This window comes from Sus scrofa, chromosome 3 (genome assembly GCF_054392235.1).
Source record: "Sus scrofa isolate SSC_HxYL_T2T_F1_AM1 chromosome 3, Sscrofa_HxYL_maternal_Yorkshire_Landrace_v2.0, whole genome shotgun sequence".
Classification (NCBI taxonomy): domain Eukaryota; kingdom Metazoa; phylum Chordata; class Mammalia; order Artiodactyla; family Suidae; genus Sus; species Sus scrofa.
The window spans coordinates 115,411,908-115,433,761 of record NC_139385.1 but is presented as its reverse complement, the minus strand read 5'-3'; the positions used below and the strand labels follow the sequence as shown (position 1 = coordinate 115,433,761).

The 21,854-nt window shown below is 38.9% G+C and overlaps 1 protein-coding gene across 2 annotated transcripts in view; it reads right to left on the bottom strand.

Moving 5' to 3' along the window:
* The window catches only part of HEATR5B (HEAT repeat containing 5B), a 118,433-nt gene that overhangs the window by 8,177 nt on the left and 88,402 nt on the right, over positions 1 to 21,854 (bottom strand). Inside the window, exons 28-33 of one of the 2 annotated variants that reach the window (XR_002342772.2) lie at positions 14,180 to 14,417; positions 12,901 to 13,155; positions 11,064 to 11,191; positions 6,020 to 6,164; positions 4,476 to 5,266; positions 3,608 to 3,832 (exon numbers count right to left, since the gene is read on the bottom strand). Coding sequence is in view for 1 of the 2 variants with exons in the window: in XM_003481246.5 (XP_003481294.2) it covers positions 3,608 to 3,832; positions 5,000 to 5,266; positions 6,020 to 6,164; positions 11,064 to 11,191; positions 12,901 to 13,155; positions 14,180 to 14,417 (1,258 nt within the window). In the remaining variant the exon portion in view is untranslated. The remainder of the gene's footprint in view (positions 1 to 3,607; positions 3,833 to 4,475; positions 5,267 to 6,019; positions 6,165 to 11,063; positions 11,192 to 12,900; positions 13,156 to 14,179; positions 14,418 to 21,854) is intronic. The other variant, XM_003481246.5, reaches the window with a different exon arrangement.

Here is a 21,854-nt window from a genome sequence, read left to right as displayed (position 1 = left end):
TCAGTAAAATGCCAGCTAATAAATATAAAAGGAACAAATAAATGTAGAAGTTAGAAAATTATCATTCTGACATCATCATACTAATAATCAATTCAAGAACAACAAATGCTAAAACCATTTGCTGAAAGTTGGGTGAAAGTTTGATGAAGAGCCAACAACTGACACAGTCTTAAAGTACCTCCCAACAAATTCTGTATTAACTGTAAAGGGGAATGTCAACTTTATAGGGAGAAACATGGCAAACACCAACTTAGGTTACTAACGTAAAGTTCCCCAATAATGGGACATAGCAACATTATATGCCTCTTTATATGATGCACTGTGAAAGACTAACAATACTTATGTACAACCTGAATCTCATCATGAGATAAAATTCAGACAATACCAAATCAAAGAACATTCTATAAAAGATAACCTGTACTTTAAAAAAACCTAATGCCCTGAAAGATAAAAACTGAGGACAACTATCAGCAAAACTGCTGAAATTTGCATATGAAAAGTAAGAACACTGTATCCATTTTTTTCTTTTCTTTTTATTGCTGCACTTGCGGGCCAGGGGTTGAATCAGACCTGCAGCTGCAGGCCACAGCAACGGCAACACTGGATCTGGGCTGCATCTGTGGCCCACACCGCAGCTTGGGGCAATGCCGAATCCTTAACCAGCTGAGTGAGGCCAGGGATCAAACCTGCACCCTCAAGGACACTATGTTGGGTTCTTAACTCTCTGAGTCACAGTGAGAACTCCATGCATCGATGTTAAATTGCCTCAATTTGATAATTTTTCAGTGGTTACGTAAGAGACTTCTTGTTAGGATTTCTGTGACGTATTTAGGAGTAGAAAGTCATGATGACTTCAGTGTATTCTCAAGTGGTTCGCCAAAATTAATAATGTAATATTAACAATACTATGTGGATTACAGAGCAAAAAAACATATGTGGCAACAATTGGTGAATCTAGGAGAAAGGAATCTTGGAGTTCACTTTAATATTCTTGTATTTTTTTTTTAAGTTTTAAATCTTTCAAAATTGAAGTTTTTAAAAATTATTTCAAAATTGAAGTTTTTACAAATGAAAAAAAAAGGAATTCCCGAAATGGCACGGGGAGCCATAGCATTGTACCATCGAGCGACAGTTTAATTTCTAAGTATTTGTTTACCGTTTTATGGTGTCTGGGTTAGTCTAAATAACTCTCTATATTCAGATAAGTAACTTTGAATATAAGTCTTGGATCAGTGAGGTCAAAGTTTGAATTCTTAAAGGCTTTTTGGGCATTTTGCAGAATTGAATTCTTGAAAGTTTAAACTGTTTATCTTTTTGGCCATGCCTGGGCCAGGGATGGAACCTGCACCACGGCAGTGACCTAAGCCACAGTAGTGACATCAGACCCTTAATGTGTTGAGGCACTAAGGAATTCTTCAACTGTTTTAAACTTCCTTCAGCAAAATATGAAAATGTTCTCCTGGTACTGACTCCACCTGTACATACTCATATTTTTTTAAGTCAGTTTTACACATAAAAATTTTTATTACTTTGTTTTTCTATGTATTTCTTTGCTTATATAATAAAATGGCTAATTTTTTTATATGCCTGGTGGGCATCTTTTTCCTTTTTACAAATGTGTGCTCTTTCCTATCTTCTTTCTTATATTGGGTGTTAAATGTTCTTATAAGAATTCTTTGTGTATTAATGATATTAACACATATAAACATTATTGTCAGTTTCTGATCTTTTTTAGCTATCTTTTATTAAAAATTTTTTTTCTTGGAGTTCTCGTCATGGCTCAGTGGTCAACGAATCCGACGAGGAACCATGAGGTTGTGGGTTCAATCCCTGCCCTTGCTCAGTGGGTTGGGGATCCGGCGTTGCTGTGAGCTGTGGTGTAGGTCACAGACGCAGCTTGGATCCTGCATTGCTGTGGACCTGGTGTAGGCTGGCAGCTACAGCTCCGATTCGACCCCTAGCCTGGGAACCTCCATATGTCGCAGGAGCGGGCTAAGAAATGGCAAAAAGACAAAAAAAAAAATTTTTTCTTCCAGTTTTATTGAGATGTAATTGACATACAGAACTGTTTAAGTTTAAAATGATACCACCCAACTTCTACCATACACTGTTTGACAGGTAGAAGTTGAACTCTATAGTCCAATACATTGATATTTTCCTCTGTGATATTTACCATTGACCTATACTTACACAGTCCTTTGCCATTCTGACAAAAAATTCATCTACATCTTCTTTATCTATTTTAAAATTTTTGCATTATCATTTTAACTTATCTGGTATTTATTTTGAGTCACGATATAAGATGAGGACCTAACTAGAACTGACAAATCGAATGGCTAATTGACACAAACCATTTGAAGAATAATGGATGTGACTTCATCATGTATTATTATTTTTTTTTTTTTAAAGTGTATTTATTTATTTATTTATTTATTTTTGTCTTTTGTCTTTTTGTTGTTGTTGCTATTTCTTGGGCCGCTCCCGCGGCATATGGAGGTTCCCAGGCTAGGGGTTGAATCGGAGCTGTAGCCACCGGCCTACGCCAGAGCCACAGCAATGCGGGATCTGAGCCGCGTCTGCAACCTACACCACAGCTCACGGCAACGCCGGATCGTTAACCCACTGAGCAAGGGCAGGGACCGAACCCGCAATCTCATGGTTCCTAGTCGGATTCGTTAACCACTGCGCCACGACGGGAACTCCTCATCATGTATTATATTCTTATAAGGATGAATGTCTGTTTTAAAACAATCTGTTCTGTTTCACTGCCCTATATGTTCATTCTTGGGCATACTCCACATTCTCAAGACAGTGTGGAAATCTTTTAATAGGCAATATGGCAAATCTTTAATTATTTAATAATCAATCCTCTCACAATTACAACAGAAATAAAATGAAATAAAAAGTTAGGAGAAAAATGGATAAAAATATGAATCTGCATTTCTCTCCCAAATGAAACACAAACATGAAAAATGCTTATACTCACTAAGAAAATTTGAAAATTAAAGTAAGATACTATACTGTACCCATCAGACAGTGAAATTTAAAAGTCTGAAATACCGTGTATTGGTAGAGATCCAACACTGCTGGTAGAAGTGTAAATTCATAGAGCTACTTTGGAGAGCAATTTGGCAATGTCTGATAAAATTAAAATGTGCCATCAATTTCATGTTTAGGTGTATGCCCTAGAAAATCTCCCAGCACAGGTACATGAGGAATTTATAAGACTGTTCACTGAGATAATTTTTATAATTGGGAAAATTCGGAAACAGTAAAAATATCTGTTGATAGTGGAATGAATAATAACTGATTAAAATATAAGAGATTGACAACTACATAAGACTTCAAGTCAGTGTATACGAGTTTTATATGTACTACATCCTTTCTATTTGGGAAAACTCCCCAACATCTATGTAAGTGCCAAGATAAGGGCATTCAGAATCAAAATCTGGAATAGGAAGCTCAAGTTCACTTCTGAAAAATGGGACTTAAACACCTCTCTGAGTTGATGCAATGTTATACAGTAGTTTCCTGACTAGCTCATTCAATTAATTTTTAGGGAATACATATCCTAATAAATTAAAAATTGTAAAACCGATCAGGTTACCTGGTTGAGAATATTCTAGGATGCATGCAAGAGTACTACGAATTAGAGCTGTCCACTGTTTCTGAGTTTCCTCGGTTTTGGCCATTGAAAGTGTCACAATACTTTTGATCCCTTGAAGAGCTGCACTGACTGGTGGAGGAACCTGATTATCTGCAGACTTTATTGCTGTGTCTTTCAATATTCTTGCAATTAAAAACAGAATCGTGGGCAGGATTGTCATACATCCTGAAATAAAAACAAAACATATTACCTCATACTCCAGTTCCCATATTACAATTGCTTAAATTATTTATAATTTCTTACAACTGACTGGTTTAATATGTATTTATACAAAATTTACTTCACTACTATTACTATAATTCAATGTTTGAAAAAGAAAATAAGTCACAAGTTACTTCAAAGACAATATTTCTTTCTTTTCCCAATTTGCCTTGTTTTTATTACTTCCAATATTTCACCTATTTAATATGTCATGCCCTTTATAATGAAAAGGAGGAAGGAAGGTAGAAAAACATAAGGAATACACTACCAAATAATTTGAGAAGTATTTGAGACACTTGGTGAATGGTATAGCAATTCCATGACAAGTAATCAATCTCACTGCACTAAGTCAGCCTTAGAACAGTCTGTGAGTGCTAATTAGGCCAGGAAAATAATAAAAAGACTATACAGGCAAGCCAGAAAGAAATGAAAGAATCCTAGGATTTGGAGCTGAAAGAACTCTAAGGTAATCAAATTCAACCACTGACTTAATGAAAGACTCCATTCACCACTCTCACATGCAGCCACTGCAGTCTGCCTGCAGAGCTCCAATGATGGAGAATTCACTGTTTTCACATCTGCGGGCTTGGATGGAGCTGAAATTTACCTTTATATCTCCTGATACTATCTCCACCTTCTAGATACAACAGAGGGAAAGGCTACTTTTCCATCCAATAGTTCTTCAGGTGTCTGCAGAAAGCTATTATCTTTTTTAGCGACAATTTCTTTAGTTGCTCCTTCAAGTAGGTTGTCACCATCCTCTGACATTTGTCAGTTTGTCAGTATTCCTCAAGAGCATCAACCAGACCAGAAAATAAAGGGTTCAGTAATTCCACTTTATGTCTATCTATTAACATTTAACGTCTTTCCTCAAGCTATGGTTCTATCTCTTTGCTGAAGTTTGTTTGAAATATATCTGAAAAGAGCATTTTGGGCTTTTGGTATTTTAAATTTTTAGTCTTCATAGGCTCCCAAAGGTAAGAAAAAAAAACAAAAAACAAAAAACCCTTATGAAGACCTATTTTTCCCTTAAGATTTAAGAGGAACTAAGTCATAAAAGTATTCAGATTCAAAGGCAAGCTCATTACTAATACAGTATAATAAATTTCCAAACAGTGGTCAATACTGTACCAGCTGGTGAACAAAGGGATGGTAAGTCAGAGAGTATGCTAACTGTGGCTGCCACCAGACGAGAACTTTCTTCTGACAGTCGAGTTTTAGCGGCTGTGTGACTCGGAGAGTCTGACATCTTGGTACTGAGATGCGGCATGTGCCGTACTAGGATGAACATCAATAGCTCCATGGTTGCAAACACAAGAGACTTTCCAGGAATGAGACCACCACTGTCACCTCCTTCTCCTAAAACAGGACCGGACTCTTTTTCCATATCATCTTCATCTTGGGTAAAAGAACATTTCGTGAAATTCCCAGCCATAAAATTACAAATAGTAGATGAAACAATACAATAAGTATGTTTAATAAATTCTTTCACAAGAGTTTACCACTAAATGTGTAACTGATGCCATATGTCTTTTTCAGAATAATTCTCTGCCTTCCTAGAATTCTGTTTATTGACCTCTCCTAAAAAGGAAAGAGCAATTCGTTTTTTACTTCAAAAAGTTTTATTAGGTATTTTTATTAGGAATGTATTTCATAATGGGAGAAACACATATGTTAGGCTAAAACATATGAAGTTGACACGTTTGAAGATGAATATGACCAATTTCATGTGGTTCTTTCTAATAAAAGCAAAATCAATTGCAAGTCTTCTAAATGGATGGTTAAATTCTTTACTTTAAAACTTTCTAACATTAGGAGGTCCCGTCATGGCTCAGTGGAAATGAATTCAACTAGCATCCATAAGGATGAGGGTTCAATCCATGGCCTCACTTAGTGGGTTGGGGATCCGGCATTGCTGTGAGCTGCGGTATAGGTCACAGACGAGGCTCGGATCCTGTGTTGCTGTGGCTGTGGTGTAGGCCGGCAGTTGCAGCTCTGATTCAATCCCTAGCCTGGGAACTTCTATATATTGAAGGTGCAGCCCTAAAAAGCAAACAAAAAACCAAAAAACCCAACTTTCTGACATTAATATTTAAAAAATTAGAGTATAGATAAGTTTACTTCAAAGTTAGTGTAATTTCTAGTGCTTACTTAGTGTGTTTCTTTTTTCTTGCAAATAATCCTGAGCAGCTCTTACTATCTGTTGTACAACACCAGTCACTAGCAGCTGGACAGATGGTGGATTCCAGGTCAAGAGCAAACGGTGCAGAACACTCAGCAACTCAACACCAATCAGCTATTATAAATTAATAGAGAGAAATTAATTTTAATTCCAAAGGATACTTTTATATTATTAAATCTAAGAAAATATACTTGTAAAAATAAATTTGGTAGTTAAAAAATTAATATAGGACTATGTAGCAAACATTATAACAATCTTAAGAAATGGCTGTATTTTATCTCAATAAATTTTCAGTCAACAAATTATTATGTATTTAAATCATTTTTACTTTTACTTTTATTTTTGGGCCACCCTATGGCATATGAAGTTCCCAAGCCAGGGATCAGATCCCAGCTACAGTTGCAACCTACACCATAGCTGTGTCAACACCAGATCATCTAACCCACTGCACTGGATCGGGTATCGAACCTGTATCCTCGTGCTGCAGAGATACATGCCACCCGTTCCTGTTGCGCTACAGTGGGAACTCCAGTTTTTACTTTTAAAAATGGTAATTCTCCTATTTATTTTCTCTTCTGGACTAAACAGTATTGCTAAGTCTAGTGACTCTAAATTTTATGATTTCCAACCTAAGTACATAGGAGTAGTCTACTAGAGATTCTAGGCATTCTGATGAGTCTCTTTCAGATTCATCTTAGAACTATTACAGGAATTCCCATCATGGCGCAGCAGAAACGAATCTGACTAGGAACCACGAGGTTGCAGGTTGGATCCCTGGCCTCACTCAGTGTGTTAAGGATCCAGCATTGCCGTGGGCTATGGTGTAGGTCAAAGAAACAGCTCAGATCCTGCATTGCTGTGGCTGTGGTGTAGGCCGGCAGCTGCAGCTCCAATTCGATCCCTAGCCTGGGAACTTCCACATGCTGTGGGTGTGGCCCTAAAAAGAAAAAAGAAATGTTCATTATTAAAAAATGAGTCATAGTTAAGTCCTTTCATAAAGTAAATCATTTAGATATAGAAAAAATTCAATTTAAAAACAAGAAATCAGGAGTTCCCGTCGTGGCACAGTGGTTAACGAATTCGACTAGGAACCATGAGGTTGCGGGTTCGGTCCCTGCTCCTGCTCAGTGGGTTAACGATCCGGCGTTGCCATGAGCTGTGGTGTAGGTTGCAGACGCGGCTCGGATCCCGAGTTGCTGTGGCTCTGGCATAGGCCAGTGGCTACAGCTCCGATTCAACCCCTAGCCTGGGAACCTCCATATGCCGCGGGAGCAGCCCAAGAAATAGCAACAACAACAACAAAAAAGACAAAAAATAAATAAATAAAAACAAGAAATCAGATGTGCTTAAATTTGAGGAAAATCCAAATGTCTTGAAGTTTCTCAAAAAAAAAAAAAAAACTATTATAGAATTTCACTACTCACTCACTATTCGCTTTAAAAAGCCTCTCACTCACAATCTTCCACATCAAACCCATCTAAAGAACTGCCCTCAAATGTCAAAGAGGGAGAAAAAAACTTAGTTGCAACCAAAGCCACCTTTACTTCTTTCCTTAAGATCAAGCATCTATCCAAGTCTGATTAATCTTTCCTCACGAGCTTCCTACCCCATCCTGTTTGACTTCCAAAGATTCTCCAAGAGTTCCTTGGTGGCTCAGCAGGTTAAGGATCCGTCACGGTCACTGCTGTCGTACGGGTTCAATCTCTGGCCTGGGAAATTCCGAATGCCATGAGTGTGGCAAAGGAAAAAAAAAAAAAAAAAAAAAAAAGAATACCCCAAATCCAAAGACTCTTCAAGGACCTCAATCATACCCCGCATGTTGTCAGCCTCTTTCGCTGGCTAAGCTGCTCTCTCCTACTCAAGTCTTTCCTATCTAATTCCTCCTACCCTTCAAAAAACCTCTTAGATTCTTCTATCTTATCTGCCTCCTTGTTATCTCTGTTTCCTTTTCTTTTTTTTTTCTTTTTTGGCCGCAGCCACAGTATTCAGTAGTTCCCAGGCCAGGGATCAAACCCACAACTGCCACAGGAGGAACGAGAGTCTCAGCAATGACAATGTCAGATCCTCAACCCAGTGAGCCACCAGGGAATTCCAGCCTCCTTGTTCTATTCCATCTGTCTCTGTCTTGCTTCTTCCTTTCCCAGATCAAATGCTTCCACTTCCTTCACTCTCTCATTCACTCCCCAATCTTCTACAATTTGGCTCTATATAGTTGAGAAAATACTCTGCCGGAGGGCACCAATGACCTACTCTGGATTCTTTTCTGTCCTCATGTACTGACTCCGTTCCTTTTGAGACTGCTGTCTGTCCTTGAAACTCTCTTCTGTCTTTGATAACTCTGTTCTCTTGGTTTTCATCCTACCTCTCCAACAGGCTCTACTGCTGATTTGTTTCCCTCATCTCGATCCTTATTTACTATTTATCTCTAGAGTTTCAGTCTTGGCCCTCTCTCCATCGTCCTTTATTCAGTCTTCCTAGGCTCGTGGACTTGTTATATCTATGGAATTATGAAAACAGCTTCATTACTGGATTACTTCCTCCCTTCTCATATCTTACAACCAAGATTGATGGGGTGATCCAATTTATGTATATTGTATTTCTGAAATACAAATCTAATCATGTCATTCCTCTATTTAAACATTTTTAACGACTCCCTATCACCTTCAAGATAGATTTTAAACCATTTAACATGACATAAAGAAATCTTCGGGTGATGTGGCCTTTATCCTATTGTTCAGCCTTGTCTCCTAATGCCAACATGTTCCATTCATCTCAGCCATAGTAAACAGCAGTAGTGACCTTAACCCTGTCATGTTCTCTCATGCTTATTTTTGTATTTGCAGTTATAAGAGGAAAAAAATTCCTCTTGTAATTTCTTATTGACTTTTAATATTTGATCCAACCACCATCTCCTGAGAGAAGCCTTCCCCACTCCACCCATTTTGCAATATTTATTTACTTATTTACCTGCATTTTTTTTTTTTTTTTCTTTTTTGGCCACCCCACAGCACGTGGAGTTCTCAGGCCAGGGATCAGATCTGAGTCGCATTTGCAACCTACACTGCAGCTGCAGCAATGCAGGATCCTTTAACCCACTGTGCTGGGCCAGGGATGGAAGCTGTGTCCTAGCACTGTAGAGACACTGCCAATCCTGTTATGCAGCAGGAACTCCCTTACTTACTTTATTGAAATATAATTGACATTTATAACATTATCTCAGTTCCAGGTGTAATGCCACTCTTTACTTTCCTATAATAATGTCAGTGCTCCTCTTCTTTAATATCATTACACCTTCATACACTAACATGGCACTTATACTGCACGAATCTAATCCAGGTGCAGTAAAATCATATTTGATATCCATAACCTTAAGTTGTGGTTGATGCAGGACAAAGTGAAAGTTGTTGGGTGAACGAGTAGAATTTATGAGTCACTGTACTTGGACAATGTTGAAAGTATAGGATCTACCTCAGAAACAATACAAACTGTTGTAAAGCAATGCTTGAATAAATAAAACATTATTAAATACAATAAACAGCTAAGTGTTCAGGTGTGTGAGATATTATGTTAAAATCAAAATAACTGGAGTTCTGGGAGTTGCCATCGTGGCTCAGTGGATTACGAACCTGACTAGTATCCATGAGGATGCAGATTTGATTCCTGAGCTTTGCTCCACGGGTTAAGGATCCAGCATTTGCCATGAGCTGTGGTGTAGCCTGCAGATATGGCTCAGATCCCACATTGCTGTGGCATTAGCAGGCAGCTGCAGTTCTGATTCTACCTCTAGCCTGGGAACTTCCATATGTCGCAGGTGCGGCTCTAAAAAGCAAAAACAAAACTGGAGTTCCCACTGTGGCTCAGTGGGTTAAGAACCTGACACAGTGTCTGTGAGGATGTGGGTTCGACCCCTAGCCTCACTCAGTGGGTTAAGGTAATCACACAGCATATGCTTTTTTTTTTCTTTTCCATTTGGGGCTTTTTTTTTCCCCAAGCAGCATTATGTGCAAAACTAATTCTGATATAATACAATAAAGAAATTTGTTTTTTATCTTTTTGTGTTTTATGGAAAATTATCCCAAGTGACACTATTTGGTAGTGATGGTGTCCCAAGAATGGTTGTTAAGATGAAAGTAAAAGAATTCCTAATTAAAAAGGTAAATAATAAATCCAGCAGTAGCTCGCTTCTGAAACAAGAATAAAATTCTCTAAATATTCCATACAGAAATTAGAAAAAGCAATTCATTAAACTTCTTTTTTTTTTTTTTTTGCTTTTTAGGGCTGCCCCTGTGGCATATGGATGTCCCTGGGCTAGGGGTCAAATTGGAGCTGTAGCTGCTGGCCTACCCCACAGCCATAGCAATGCAGGGCCCAAGGCACATCTGCGACCTATACCACAGCTCATGGCAACACCTGGATCCTTTAACCCACTAAGCAAGGCGAGGGATTGAACCCGCCTCCTCATGTACATTAGTCGTGTTCATAACCTGCTGAGCCACAAAAGGAAATCCCTGGTTAAATTTTTAAATGAGCCAGGGCAAAAATTTTCATTAAATGAGAGAGATAACTTAAGCATTTAAAAGTGACATAATTTAACAACCTTATTAATTACTTTAGTCTTTTATTAGTAGAATCATTAACTGGGACTGAAGGTATCCTTTAAATTTTTAGTTTTACTTGACTGCTCATGAAAAGATAAAAGAAACTATAGTGAGGATCTCTAGTATAGCTATGCCTGGTCATCCAACATTCAATATAGGGTCTTAGATAAAGCCAAAATCCTGAATACTTACTATATAATATTTATTTCCTATGTGAGAAAATTATCTTAAGATAAATTTGATGAATACAAAACATAAATTATTATTTTAATTCTTTTTTTTTTAATTGGCTGCACCTGTGGCAATGCTGGATCCTTTAATTCACCATGTGGGGCCAAGGATCAAACCCAAGCCTCCTCAGTGACCTGAGTCGACAAAGCATAAATTAATTATCCATTATAGAAATACACTGTACCTGATCTTCTGCAATATGGATTCGGGCATAAGGAGAATCTAGCAAGGTGTGCAAAGCCTGCAGACATGCCGTAACATGTTCAACAGGCTCCTCAGGTCTTGGGGAACAAAGGAATTGTATACTCACACCTGCAATGTACAAAATAAAAATACAGGTTTATTAATATTAAATACTTTGCTGTTTTGATACCATTTTTTCTATTCTTATATAATTATTTTTTACAGGTTATTTTAACATATATTTAGTAATGCCTTAAAGTGAGTTCAAAATGATTTTCAAAATTAGTAGCCCAACTTAACACAGATTATAGCTTTACAATTAGGTTCATAATCACATCAGAGGGGAGGGTGGGGGGGGTTCCCAAGGTTATCAGGTTGATTAAGAAGATATTTAAAGTCATTTATGGGAGTTCCTGTTGTGGCACATGGAAAACGAATCCAACTAGTATCCATAAGGAAGCAGGCTGGATCCCCGACCTCGCTCAGTGAGGTGTTGCTGTGAGCTGCGGTGTAGGTCACAGACACACAGCTCACATCTGGCTGTGGTATAGGCTGGCAGCTGCAGCTCTGATTTGACCCCTAGCCTAGGAACTTCCATATGCTGTGGGTATGGTCCTAAAAGAAAAAATAGGTAAATAAATATATGAAAAGTATGAAGTTAGCTCTCATTAAATGATTGTCACACAGCTGTTCATATGTACAATGTTGTTTTAAATGGCACACTACAGAGGTTCAATGGGTAGCACAGGTAACAACTGCTCTTAATTTGCATATCAGTAAGATCATTGCTTTGGAAGTCTTTCACATTTTCATTTATGAGATCTGACAAATTCTATAATTTTACCTTACCGTTTGTGTTTATTTCCTCCCTGAAAACATAAGATCATTAAAAGCGTCATCAGAATGTGCAATTCTTAAATGTTAAAAGACCATCTATAAAGCAATTATGAGTAAGATTTATTCAAATTTAGTCTAACTTTACATTTTTTTATTTCCTCATGGGACAATTTGTTAAGTAAAAAAGAAAGCTTATTGTTGAAAAAAAAAAAAGAGTTCAGTTTTTCTCCTTGAAAATTATTCAATATTGCTCTGTGGGTGAACAAGCCAGAGAATTTTTAAAGAGTAGTTTTTAATAATTAAATTTTTACATTAAAAATTCAGTTAGTTTAGAAAACGTGCCAAAAATCCTCTTTTTTACTATTCCTTCTCTGATTTGTACCATAAAAATGTTTTCCATAGCATTAAAATGAAAGCTATGAAGGAGCTGAAAACATGCCACACCAAAATATACCTCCTTGGATGAAGGCACTTGAGAAACAACAAAAGCAGGCAGGGCTCTCAACTCCCTTTCTACCTAGAAGCAGGTCATATATTTTCTCATGAGAAAGGTGCCCTCCCTATACAGGGAGAGAACATTCTTACCACCAGAGATTGGGAGTTGATGTTGAAACAGACCTGTCCAAACAAACCTACTAAAATAAGCTTGATCCTTCATTAGTTTCTCCTGTATATTTTCTAGTCACTGTCCCACAACTTACTGCCCCTAGCCTCAGCCCCCTTGTCTTGCCATATTCCCACAATTTATTCTTGTTTGTGTAAACAGTACACAATCTTTTGGGCACAACAGCTTCTCAGGTCTTTACTTTCCTTCTGAAGACTGCTGTGTACATGCAAAATAATTAAATAAATTTGTATGCTTTTCTCCTGTTAACGTGTCTCATGTCAGTTTAATTCTTAGGCCAGTCACAACATTAAGAGGTAAAAGGAAGTTTTTTCTACCCACAGATATGAATTTTCACAAGTGATACATCTTGAAATAATTAACATGGCTCACCTACCTAAAATCAGATGCATTCTGTCTTTGTTAATTTCTGGCAATGATTTTGCACTGGGAGTTGATTCTGATGCTTGGTTTAAATTGACGGGTGTAGAACGTTTTTGTAAACCTGATACTGCTGCTGCTTCTGCAGATTCTGAACATGTAAATCCTGTGCTATTTAACCAAAGTGCCACTGCATGGAGAATTGGGGCCCAGGAATTCCGATAGTGAAGTCTAGCTGTATCAATAGTTTCAGGAGTATAAAATGCTCCACCTACAAAACAATCAAATCAATCAAAACCAAACAACATTTCTATTGTATGTATTCACACATTTATGAACAACTACTGTTATACACTGTTTCAGTCTTATTTGGGCTGCTACAAGAAAATATCAGATTGCATAGCTTATAAATTACAGAAATTTATTTCTCATAGTTCTGGAGGCTGGAAGTCTGAGATCACAGTGCTGGCATGGTCAGGTGAGAGCCTTCTTCCTGTCTCCTCACCAGGTGGAAGAGGCCAGGGAGCTCTGCGGGGTCTCTATTCCAAGAGGACTCCTCCCACTCCTGCGGGTTCCGCCCTCATGTCCTAAACACCTCTCAAAGGCCCCACTGTCTAAAACCATCACAATGGGGTCTAGGTTTCAACATAGGGAATTCTGGGGTGATGCAAATATTCAGATCATAACACATACAAAAGAGCAATCTGGTCAACGAGATTCTCCCCCCCAGTCACCAAAACTAGTATCTTTCCTGCAGCTGACCTGGAGTGCCTGTCAATTCTTCGCTGATGCTAGGGTTTCCAGCCTTTCCTCTGCAAATGAGTGGTCACTGGCTTCCTCTGCACTACAGCCAGCGACTCTTAAAACCCTTATCACCTTTCTTTTCTCTCACAGCGAGACAACACTGTCTTTTTCTTTTTCACTCTTTTGCAAATTCCTCCCTTCCTCCTGTTTTCGCTATCAAAGTGAAGACTTCCTCATGTCCTGCGCACACACACACTGACCAACACAGCGATCTACCTCATCATGGTTATGCATGATGACTTGTTATGCATAGTTACTTTGAGGACTCTAGCTCATACAGTTATTACTATAAAAGTGAGAACATTTTTGCTTGGGGTAACAATAAAGTTTAATGCCATATTTGAATTCACAACTTCAATATGGGGAACATGCTCTAAATGAGAGAATATCAAGTTCAAGCCCACGGAAATTTGCTAGCCTTCACCAATTCCATTTTGTTTAATTACTACTCTGAACTTCAATAAAAGCAAAACTCCAAAAACAGTACTTACCATCTGGGGGTAGCTGACTAGCAAATTCAGCTGGTAAAGTTAAAAGTGCATAGTCTTTTAATGCTGCCAACCACAGGCGACTGAGTGTTGGCAGTTCAGGTTGTACGAGTGTTATTAAACTATCCGGGGGTAGTTCATCGATGGTACTATAATCATCATCATCATCATCAGTGTTTTTATTTGCTCTTTTTGGCTTTGAGTCAGCTTCCTTTTTAATATTCATAGCAACCACATATACCTAGTAAGATATTTAGGAGGAGAAAATAATAAGGTATAGTATTAAGAAATGACATATTCTAAGTTGTTAGGATTATACACTTGAATCATCAAAAGTAACTGAGTAGAGATACTAGAAAGTATGCAATTTCAGGATTTCCTGATAACTTCAAAAGAATAATTCTACCTGCTCTATTTATTTTTCTTTTCACAGCCTCACTTGCAGCATATGGAAGTTCCCAAGCTAGTGGTCAAATCAGAGCTGCAGCCGCCAGCCTATGCCACAGCCACATCGGATTTGAGGTGCATCTGCGACCTAGGCCATAGCTTTTGGCAACGCTGGATCCTTAACCCACTGAGTGAGGCCACGGATTGAACTCACATCCTCACAGAGACTCTGTTGGGTCTTTAACCCGCTGAGCACAAGAACTCCTATTTCCACCTGCTTTAAGTCTTTTTTTTTTTTTTTTTTTTTTTGGTAGCTCTGACTTCTGACTATTCCTCTCAGAGCGTGTTCCTTGAGCAGGGCTCTCTGAATTTTTTATGGCTTCTCTTATTCTACATTACAAAGCCCCCCTTTATATCTGCGTTTTTTTCTTTTTCTTTTTTTTTTTTTGCCATAGAGTAAAACTTCCTGTTTACTGCCTTTGCTCTCATGGACTTATTAGTCACAATCAGACAGCATTCAAAGAAAAAAGCTGAGGCTAAGGGAAGAAGCCACAGCAAAGATTTCCATAAATATCCTTTAAAACCTCTTCTTATACAGTCCTTAAATGATATTTAGCAATCTAGTCCTTGCCAAATATAATTTACTGACCACATACATTATCTGTATCTTTTCTCTCCACTTTGTAAACCAAAAAGATGTATAATAACAACTTCCTAAAGTATAATCTTAGAGATACTTCCTTGCTGAAGTTATTTTTGTTTGTTTTGTACATGTATTTAAGCTTTGGCAACTGGCATGTAGCTGAATGACACATCAATGAAAAAGGAAAAAGAATGCAAAGGAAGCAAGAGTAAGAAAGAAAGTTGTATTAGATAAAAATCTTGAGAAAACTATTTCCTTCTATACAGTGTTGTATTCACTGTACTTAGGAGGAAGTCTAAGACTGTGAACAGGGACACTGTAGCTTCTTGATGGCAGGGTCTTATCTCTATTCCTACTACAGCTATGACTCGGTAATTTAGACAATGATTACAGGAAACGGTGCGTTTTCTTCTTCTTCTTCTTTGCTTTTTAGGCCTGCACCACGGAATATGGAAGTTCCTAGGCTAGGGGTCGAATCAGAACTACAGCTGCTGGCCTATGCCACAGCTATAGCAACTCGGAATCCGAGCCTTATCTGTGACGTACACCACAGCCCATGGCCAGGGATCAAACCCGCATTCTCATGGATATTAGTCCTGCTGTGCCACAATGGGAACTCCTTTTTAAATTGCCAGCACCTGTGGCATATGGAAGTTCCAGGGCTAGTGGCTGAATCAGAGGTATAGCTGTGGCCTAGACCATGGCAACGCCGGATTCAAGTCACATTTGTGACTTACACTGCAGCTGGCTGCAACACTGGCTCCTTAACCCACTGAGGCCAGGGATCAAACCTGCATCCTCACAGAGACAATGTCAGGTACTTAACCCCTAGAGACATAATGGGAACTCAGATGAATCTTTTTTTTTAAATTGTCTTTTAGGGAGTTCCCATCGTGGCGCAGTGGTTAACGAATCCGACTAAGAACCATGAGGTTGCGGGTTTGGTCCCTGGCCTTGCTCAGTGGGTTAAAGGATCTGGCGTTGCCGTGAGCTGTGGTGTAGGTTGCAGACGCGGCTCGGATCCCGCATTGCTGTGGCTCTGGCGTAGGCCGGCAGCTACAGCTCCGATTAGACCCCTAGTCTGGGAACCTCCATATGCCGCAGGAGCAGCCCAAGAAATGGCAAAAAGACAAAAAATAAATAAATAAATAAATAAATTGTCTTTTAGGGCCGCACCTGAGGCATATGAAAATTCCCAGGCTAGGGGTTGAGTTGGAGCTGCAGCTGCTGGCCTACACCACAGCCACAGCAATGCCAGATCTGAGCCACATCTGTGACCTGCATGGCAGTTCAAGGCAACACCAGATCCTTAACTCACTGAGTGAGGCCAGAGATCAAACTCAGATTCTAGTTGTGTTCGTTACTGCTGAGTCACAACGGGAACTCCCAGAATCTTCATTTTTGAGAAGCAATCCTTAACATTGTGATGGTCTATAACAGTTTGTTATAGTCAGTTAGTCATACTAACACCTATAAGTTAGAAACAGAAACTAATTTTTGGAGTAGGGACTTTGAACCTCAAGTAATAAATTTATCACATTCATATGGTCTAGAGGTTTTAAGCTTACTTTCTTCCCTAAATTTATTATTTTGTTGATAGCTTAAGAAGATGTTTCGGGAGTTCCCATCATGGCTCAGTGGAAATGAATCTGACTAGTATCTGTGAGGATGCAGGTTCAATCCCTGGCCTCGCTTAGTGGCTTAAGGCTCCGGTGTTGCTGTGAGCTGTGGACGGGGCTCAGATCTGGCATTGTTGTGGCTGTGGCAAAGGTCAGCAGCTGTAGCTCCGATTAGACCCCTAGCCTGGGAACCTCCATATGCCGTGGGTGCAACCCTAAAGAGAAAAAAAGAAAAGAAAAGAAAAGAAAATGTATCTATAAGTACTGTAAGTATACCTAGCACTCATTCATCAAATCCTTACTCAGTATTCACTCTTAACTTGCATTCACTATTGTGCTGGCACCTGAAGCAACAGAGACAAACACATGGTTTTCTGTGAACTCACGAAGTAATACACTGATAGGAGAGTTAGAAAAGTGCTAAAAGAAAGGATTTTTAAAAAATTTGTTTTAAGTGTTCCCATGAACCTGACTAGTATCCATGAGGACACGGGTTTGATCCCCAGCCTCGCTCAGTGGGTTGGGGATCCGGCGTTACCATGAGCTGTGTTATAGGTCACAGACATGCCTCGGATCTCATATTGCTGTGCCTGTGGTATAGGCCAGCAGCTGCAGCTCTGATTCAACCCCTAGTCTGGGAACTTCCACATGCTGCAGGTGCAGCTCTAAAAATAAAATAAAATTCAAAAAAAAAAGGCCAGACAGAGGATTCCAAAGACAAAAGTTCACCTATTCACAGGCAAGATGGAAGGGAGAATTCCAAGCAGATGGAATATCAAGAGCAGGAGGACAAGAAATAGCAAATGACACGGCATTCTGGGGAAAGAATTAGACTGAGCACAGAATACCAGGATGAAGTAGTTGAAAATATTACTCTGTTGGTAATGGGGAAGCAAAGGAGTCACTGTAGGATCTGAAGGTCAGATGGATGTACTTATTCCTTGACTTTATTTTAACAATTATACCATCAAAATTTGGAAAATAAGCTTTTAAAATTACTCATAATCCCAATATCCAAATTTAAACATTCCAACTTTGTAAGTTATAATTTTGTTGTACAGATAATTTTGTATTTATTTTATCTATTAACATATCAAGGGTTTCCATATGAATCACTAGTTTTCATAACTATTATTCTTAATGGCTCCTGTGGAAGCAATTATATATCAAACAATTTTCCTAAAGTTGAAATTTAAAATTTTTTTCTGATTCTTTTTAGCCTTGGAATCTTAGAAAGATGAGGCATAGTTTCCAAAGATAAAGGTTTAGCTCTTCACTTTATAAATAATGTCCCAAGTAATAAACATTTTTGTAAATTTCTTTCTTTCCAATATGTTGGATACTTTTCACTAGGATAAACTCCCAGAATAAAATTACTGGATTGGCAATTATAAATACTTTCACAGCTCTGAAATGACAATGCCAAATGCTTTCTAAAAGGCTCTACATTTTACATTGCTACCTATAATATAGGAATATACATATATATATTTTTTATTTTATTTAAAAAAAATTTTTTTTAGGGCTGTACCCATGGCATATGGAGGTTTCCAGGCTAGGGGTCTAATCAGAGCTACAACTGCAGGCCTACGCAACAGCCACAGCAATGGCAGATCCGAGCCATATCTGCAACCTACACCACAGCTCAGGGCAATGCTGGATCCTCAACCCACTGAGTGAGGCCAGGGATCGTACTCGCAACCTCATGTCTCCTAGTCGGATTCTTTTCTGCTGTGCCACAGCAGGAACTCCATAGGAATATATTTTTTAGACTTGTTTTTTTAACAAATTTGTGGGCTTATTTTTCTTATTAGTTATCACACAAAAAATATTTACAAATCAACGAAATTAAAACACACCCTCACACCATGCACAAAAATAAACTCAAAATGGCTTAAATGTAAGACATGATGATACCGTAAAACTCCGAGAAGAGAACATAGGCAAAACATTCTCTGACATAAACTGTATGTTTTCTTAGGTCACTCTCCCAAGGAAATAAAAACAAAAATAAACCAATAAGACCTAATCAAACTTATAAGTTTTACATGGCAAAGAAAACCATTAAAAAAAAAAAGATAACCTATAGAATTGGAGAAATAGTTGTAAATGATGCAACCGACAAGGGCTTAGTCTCCACAATATACAAACAACTCATACAACCCAACAACAACAATAAAAAACAACCCAACTGAGGAATCGGCAGAATACTTAAACAGACATTTCACCAAAGAAGATATACAGATAGCCAGTAGGCACATGAAAAGATGCTCAACATCACTAATTATTAGAGAAATGCAAATCAAAACTACAAATGAGGTACCACCTCACACCATCATTAATAAGTCTACGAATAACAAATGCTGGAGGGGGTGTGGAGAAAAGGGAACCCTCCTACACTGTTGGTGGGAATGTAAATTGATACAATTGCTATGGAAAACAGTATGAAGGTTCCTCAGAAACCTAAAAACAGAACTCCCATGTGGTCCAGCAATCCCACTCTTGGGCATATATCTGGACAAAACTAAAATTCAGAAAGATACATGCACTCATATGTTCATAGCAGCTCTATTCACAACAGCCAAGACATGGAAACAACCTAAATATCCATGGACAGATGAATGGATTAAGAAGATGTGATACATACACACAATGGAATAAAAAGAACAAAATAATGCAACTGGCAGCAACACGGATGGAACTAGAGATTCTCGTACTAGGTGAAGTAAGTCAGAAAGAGAAAGACACACCATATGATATCACTTATATATGGAATCTAAAATATGGCATAAATGAACCTATCCATAAAACTAAACAGACTCACAGACACAGAGAACAGACTGTGGTTGCCAAGGGGGAGGAGGAAGGGAGTGGGGTTGACTGGTAGTTTGGGGTTAATAGATGCAAATGATTACAGATAAACAATAAGGTCTTACTGTATAACACTGGGAACTATATCCAATCTCCTGGCATAGACCATGATGGAAAATAATATTAAAAAAATAATGTATATATATTTATGTATGACTGAGTCACTTTCCTGTACAGTAGAAATGGGCACAACATTGTAAATCAACTATACTTCAATAAAAAAGTAGAAAAATATCAGATGCATAAGTTAAGGAAGAAAACAAAACCACACACAATCCTACCACTCAGATATGATACTGTTAACATTCTAGACACGTTTTTATAAATGATTTTTTTTTTTTTTTTTTTTTTTTTTTGGTCTTTTTGCCTTTTCTAGGGCTGCTCCTGCAGCACATGAAGGTTCCCAGGCTAGGAGTCCAACTGGAGTTGTAGCCGCTGGCCTACACCACAGCCACAGCAATGCAGGACCCGAGCCTCGTCTTCGACCTACACCACAGCTCACAGCAATGACGGATCCTTAACCCACTGAGCAAGGCCAGGGATCAAACTTACAACCTCATGGTTCCTAGTCGGATTCGTTAACCACTGAGCCACGACGGGAACTCCAACAATCTTTTAATTATATGTTTGTATATAATTTCTAACTTAATTTTTTTTTTTTTTTTTTTGTCTTTTTGCTATTTCTTGGGCCGCTCCCGCGGCATATGGAGGCTCCCAGGCTAGGGGCTGAATCGGAGCTGTAGCCACCGGCCTATGCCAGAGCCACAGCAATGCTGGATCCGAGCCGAGTCTGCAACCTACACCGCAGCTCACGGCAACGCCGGATCGTTAACCCACTGAGCAAGGGCAGGGACCGAACCCGCAACCTCATGGTTCCTAGTCGGATTCGTTAACCACTGCGCCATGACGGGAACTCCCTAACTTAATTTTCTATTCACTTTGGATCAAGAAATATATTTGGGGAGTTCTCATTGTGGCTCAGTGGGTTACTAACTTGACTAGTATCCATGAGGATGTGGGTTCAATCCCTGGCCTTGCTCAATGGGTTAAGGATCTGGCATGCCATGAGATGTAGCGTAGGTTGCAAATGTGGCTCAGATCCTACCACGCTGTGGCTGTAGCTGGCAGCTGCAGCTCCAATTCGACCTCCTGGGAACTTCCATATACCAAGGGTATGGCCCTAAAAATAAAAAAAAAAAAAATACACCTGTTTCAGAGTTTCCGCTGTGGCTTAGGGGGTGAAGACTCTGACTGTAGCAGCTCGGGTGGCTATGGAGGCACGGGTTCAATCCCTGGCTCAGTGCAGTGGGTTAAAAGATCCAGCACTGCCACAGTTATGGTGTAGGTCACAACTGTGGCTCAGATTCAATCTCTGGCCCAGGAACTTCCATCTGGCACAGGTGCAGCCACAAAATTTAAAAGAAAAAGAAAAAGGAGTTCCTGTAGTGGCTTGCAGTTAACAAACCTGAATAGTACCCATGAGGATGCGGGTTCGATCCCTGGCCTCGCTCAGTGGGTTAAGGATCTGGCGTTGCCTTGAGCTTTGGTATAGGTCACAGTCATGGTTCGGATATCACATGCTATAGCTGTGGTATAGGCCAGTGGCTGCAGCTCCAGTTCAACCCCTAGCCTGGGAACCTCCATGTGCCGCAGGTGTGGCCCTAAAAAGACAAAAAAGAAAAAAAAGAAATACAGTTGCTTCTATTTTTATGAGAATAACAAACAATACCACAATAAACATCCTCAAAGCAGAATCACTGTGCATGTCCTTGATATTACTTATGATTAACTAGTCAACTAATGTGAAGAGTTTTAGAAAGTGTTTGATATACTGTTGACCCTTGAACAATGTGGGTTTTAACTGCGCAGGTCCAGTTATATGAGGATTTTTTTCCATAGTCAGTACCATAGTACTATAAGACCTGCATTTGTTCAATCTGCAGGTGCAGAATCATGAATATGGAGGAACTACATATAAGTTACAGTCTGATTTTTGACTGTGTGGAGGGTCTTTGTCCCTAAGCCCCACACTGTTCAATGGTTGACTATATATCAACCTTTAGAAAAGTTTTACTGACACCATCATTTAAAGAAGCATGCTAATTTAGCTAGGTCAGGTTTTTACATCTCCTCCCTCCCGCCATATGTTTATTTGAAG